The sequence below is a fragment of the Gracilinanus agilis genome, chromosome 3, assembly GCF_016433145.1.
Source record: "Gracilinanus agilis isolate LMUSP501 chromosome 3, AgileGrace, whole genome shotgun sequence".
NCBI classification, from domain to species: domain Eukaryota; kingdom Metazoa; phylum Chordata; class Mammalia; order Didelphimorphia; family Didelphidae; genus Gracilinanus; species Gracilinanus agilis.
The window spans coordinates 100,207,141-100,212,303 of NC_058132.1; the positions used below are offsets into that span (position 1 = coordinate 100,207,141).

General features: G+C 45.6%; 1 protein-coding gene across 2 annotated transcripts in view; it reads left to right on the forward strand.

Annotated features, from left to right (window-relative positions):
• Window positions 1-2,462, forward strand: part of MYO7A (myosin VIIA) — a 144,974-nt gene extending 142,512 nt beyond the window's left edge. For both annotated transcript variants that reach the window (XM_044668167.1, XM_044668168.1), the window contains exon 47: window positions 1,555-2,462. In XM_044668167.1, the coding sequence (XP_044524102.1) occupies window positions 1,555-1,644 (90 nt within the window). In that variant the 3' untranslated portion in view covers window positions 1,645-2,462. The remainder of the gene's footprint in view (window positions 1-1,554) is intronic.
• Window positions 2,463-5,163: the final 2,701 nt, after the last annotated feature.

A 5,163-nucleotide genomic window follows, 5' to 3' on the forward strand; every position in this document is an offset into this window, starting at 1 on the left:
GAGAGAGAGAGAGAGAGAAGAAGAAGAAGAAGAAAGGAAGAAAAGAAAAAGAATTGGATTTAGAAGACTTGGTACAAATTTAATTGTCAAACATTTGATATTTGCTAACTATGTGATATAGGGCAACTCACATCACCTCTGTGCACTGTTTCCTCATCTTTTAAATGGGAATAATGTATGAACCACCGCTATATAAGATGGTTGTAAGAAAAGTATTTTGTCAGCTGTGAAACAATAATGGAATTATTAGAAGTCAAAGGGCCAGAGGCAGGGTTTAGATGGGGTTTGGGGTCTAGGCTAAGGGCTAGGTTCATTCTGGGAGCCAGGGTCTGCGAATAAAGGACTGGGCTCAGACTGGTTCCAGGAGTAGAGATTTGACAAGGGTCAGAGCCAGGCCTCAGACTGGAGTTAAGGTTAAGACTCAGATGGGGTTGATGATAGGCTGTCTAAGGACTGAGCCTAGCCAGGAGCAGGGCTCAGACCAGGGTCAGGAAAAGTCATCCTCTGACCAAGGATGGGGTCAAGACTCCTTCTGGGGTCAGGGGGTAGAGCTCAGTCTGAGACCAGAGTCAGGGCTCAGCTTGGAGATGGGGTAAGGTATGAGGTAAAGACTGAGCCTGGTGTTGCTGTCCAGGCTCTCCAAAGGGAGATCTCTCAGTTTGGGTGATGTCTGCAATGTCTGAGGGCAGGTCTCAGTCTGGTGTAGAACAGATTCTCTTTGTGCAGCTATCTAATATGGAGACTGAGCCTGCAATTCTGACTCCTTAGGTCCACTGAATAAAGCAAAGACTTTTAGACTGGGAGCTTTTAACCTGATGTCCATAAATTTGGTTTGTTATTATTTTGAAATTTTGATAGCTCTGTTTTACTCTAATTGGCTTCCTTGGTAATGTTATGGATTTTATTTTTGCATTTGAAAATATGATTCTGAGAAGGGGCCCATAGGTTTCTTGGGATAGCCAGGACACAAGTGGAGAAGAACTCCTACTCCAGCATCTCAGTACTAAGAAAAGAAGAAGTTGGGTGCCTGCAGGTAACCTTCTGCAGTTGACGTCAGAATCCACGGAGATCTCTGTGTCCCATCTCAGGGCATCCTGGCCCATCACTCTGGGCAGAGGCACTAAGGTTTTTAAATGACACAGAAGACAGTGCTTAGAGTACAGGGTACCAGACCAAGTGTCAGGAGCCTTAGATACTGGTCTTGGCTCTGAGAAGACAGTCCTTGGCCTCAAGGAGCTTACATTCTCAGGTTACTTACTATATGTGTGACCTAAGCCTTAGTTTCCTCTTCTGTTAACAAAAGGGTTAGACTAGAAAACTTGCAGGTCTCTCCAGCCCTGACTAAATGAATTGATGACTTCTAAGCATTAAGCTAGGAATTTGGAAACTCCAAGGGGAAGTGCCCACAGACCTGGTTTAACTTCTCTGTGTCTCCGGTTAACATCTGACTACCAAAAAAATAGAACATGGGCATTGGCGATTCAGGTGTGGAATAATACCCTTGTAGAAACTACATCCTTGTCTTTGTTTCTCTGCCTTCCTTTTCTTGTCTAGGGCTACAAAATGGATGACCTCCTGACCTCCTACATCAGCCAAATGCTCACCACCATGAGCAGACAGAGGGGCTCCAGGGCCGGCAGATGAATGGAGAGATTCCGCGGGCACCTGGCCCTGGCCCTCATCAGTCGCCAGCTGAGGCCCGTGGGCTATCCCTGTAGCTGGGGAAAGACCTTTGCTCTCCAGGCAGGGACGATGGAGGAGAGTCCGATGGAGCGGGTTCCAATCTCTGATGGGGACAACCTGGACTCTGACTTGGATTCTGCCTCCAGTGAAGATGATTATCTATGACTAGACTCAGAAACATTTTCTGCCTTACAGGGGACACCCTTCCCCCTTGACTGGGACAGCTGAATGTCCAAGATGTTGGAAAAGCTCTGGGTTCTAGTGTTAACTTGACTTCTGACTTGCTGTGTGACTTTGGGAAAATTATATCCCCTCTCTGGGCCACAGTCTCCTCTATAAAATAAGGTCATTGGACTGGAGGGTCTCAAAGGTACCTTTCAGTTCTGAGATTTTATGATTTTCCAGTTCTAGCCCTCTTCTGGGGCCACTTAAAAAGCTCCCATGTGACTTCTCATAGTGTTTCAGCTCAGTAAAGACACAGGCAGATGCGTGTTGGCCTCTTACCCAGAAAACCCACCAAAATGTTCCTGTGACAGAATCTCAGAACCAGAGGGGTCTAGAGGGCCTCCAGTCCCACCCACACCTGCCTCAGCTAGTCCCTAGCAAGTAGTCATCCACTCAAAGGAAGGCTCAAAGATCCTTTATCTCACTAAGCCCCTCAAAGGACCCATTAGAGGGTAGTATTCATTGAAACTTTTCCCCCCACTTTTGTTGCTCCAAATTGTGCATCTCTACAACTTCCATTCATTATGAATAAAATTTGTTCAGTGCTTATTAAATGGAATGCATAATTTTGGTTTTTTACCACTTAAAAACTTTCTTTAATGCTAGGTAGTGCCTTGACCCAAACACCAAACCTCTATCCCCCACAGAAATGTGCACACACCTATCTTGAAGAGACCTTGGGGCATGCTCAGTGGATGGAGAGGCAGACCTGGAGATGGGAGGTCCTGGGTTCAAATTTGATCTCAGATACTTCCTAGCTATGTGACTCTGGGCAAGCCACTTAACCCCAATTTTCTAGCCCTAGAACTGCTCTTCTTCCTTGCAACTGATACTTCATACTGATTCTAAGACAGAAGATAAGGGTTTAAAAAAAAAAAAAAGATGCCCCCAAGGAAGGCTGGGTCATACATTGTGCTGGGTGAGGACATTGGCATGGCCCAGTAAGGGTTCAGTTATGAGAAAAAGTAACCCCAAATGAAGCACAGCACCTTCCCCTCTTTTGCTTCCCTGCTGAGACCCCTCAATGGCAATGGAGCAAGACTTCAGTGCTACAGCAATGAGGAGGCCACAAGAATCTTGGGATTGGGAGCAGAAGGGTTTCATTTCTTCACGAAGCAGAGGGCTTTCTGTTCCCATGGTCTGCCAAGTATTATGAAATGTGTTTAAGAAAACAAACAAGTAGCCCTGGCCTGCCAGAAGAAGTCCATTCATGAGTTGGAGGGACAGGGCCTGTAGGAAGTCCAAGCACAGCTGGGGCATTGGTGCATGAAGGCTGGGGATAAGGGCTGGTGTTGGAAAGGCTTAGGGCTCCCCAATACCTTGATCCCCTGCAAGGAAGCAGCTGAGTCTGAGGGATGTATTGCTTGTGTCTAGTGAGACCAGGAGCTGAGCAGACAGGAACTTAAGCCAGTCACTGGTCTGGGGCCCATTTTCACATGGGAAAGGAAACTGAAACTCCCACCTCACCATCTTGTTCTTCAAGTCCTAGGGATAAAGAGTGAAACCTAAGGCAGTCCTTGCTCTGGAAGAGCATCTGTCCTTGTGTGGGAGATCTCACATAGAGAAGACTTTAGCTTCAAGTCAGAGAAGTCCCGTTATCCTTAGGGTGCAGCAATAGAGCAGAGGGTAATGTTTCTTTTAATTCCTGATCGGTATAAAAATAGAGCAAGTTCCATTTTTTTTCTCATGCCCCAGCCAGCCAGCCCTTTCTTCCAGCTCTTGAAGACAGACCATATCCTGCCCTTCCACCCCACAGCCTTCTCTTTCTGGGGCTAAATAGCTCCAGACCCTTCAGATCAATTTTCCCAAAGCACTGTCTCCAGGTACTTCCTCATGGTAGATGTGGCCTTCTGGTATGCTTGATTTTGTTAACATTCTTCTTGCTATGGGGAGCCTGGCAGTAAAAGTAGACCTCTAGATCTTGCCTTGCCAGGGCTAAAGGTAGCCAGACTATCACCTTCCTCATTCCAGACACAGGGCTCAACTTGACACAATTGGAGATCTCTCTGGATTGAGGAGAATTTTTTTTAAACCCTTATCTTCTGTCTTAGAATCAATACTGTGTATTTGTTCTAAGGTGGAAGAGTGATAAGGGCTAGGGCGATGGGGGTTAAGTGACTTGCCCAGGGTCACAAAGCTAGAAAGTGTCTGATATCAGATTTGAACCCAGGACCTCCCGTCTCTAGACCTGGCTCTCAATCCACTGAGCCACCTCGCTACTCCCTATGGAAGAGAATATTTTTTTTTAATGTCACTCACTGATTAAACTGTAAAAGGTGGACTGAGAATCTACAAAGAGGCAGGAAACTTTGTAAGAGCTAGTTATAGTATTGCCTTTGTTTAGTTAAGGACTCATCTTGCTGACTTCAAATCTTTATGGGACTCTGGGCAAGTCCCTTCACCCTGTTTGCCTCAGTTCCCTCATCTGTAAAATGAGCTAGAGAAGGAAATGACACACCACTCTGGTTTCTTTGCCAAGGAAACCCCAGTGGGGTCATGAAGGGTCAGACACAATGGAATCAACTGGACAATAACCACAACAAAGAGCAGGCTGGACATTCCTCTCTGAGAGTCAAGAATGGGGCTTGGGGAGAATTGTTTTATCAGTCTTGGTGGAGAAAGGCTTTTTCTGAGCCACCCCCTTGAGGGCCTGGGGAGGGTGGCACAGAGGAGTTCTATGTTACCCATTGGAGGTGCTTGGGGTAAAGCTGGGCTCGGCGTGACCCATCCTCACTGGACAGAACTCCTGAAAAGGATGATGATAAACAGGAACTTTGTCCTCAAACTCTTTCTGTAAATTGAATGTAGTTTTTGGGGAGGATTTAATTAATTTGTTTATTGGTTACATTAAAACTCCCAGATATCTCCCTCCCTCCTCTTCTCTGTCCTGTAGAAAACATCATTTGAGGAAAACAAATATGTATATATACATATTTATATGTTTATAAATATAAAGACAGTGTTTATCTGAATGCAGTTTAAAAGGCCTGAAAGAGTAGAATCAGTTACCAGCCTCCACCCTGTGTATGGAGCTGGTTGGGATCTGATTGATATCTTCTCATTAGTTGCTCATAGTGCCTGATATGCCCGCCATTAATATTCCTTTTCTAGGTAAAGGTATTATCTCTAGATTTGTCAGGTCAGGCTTGGAAGAGAGTAGGCAACATAGAAAAGGGACATTTTTATGAGGAGAAAGGCAAAATGGGTCAGTCAATAGCACCTACTGTGTGCCAGGTTCTGTACTCAGATACTACA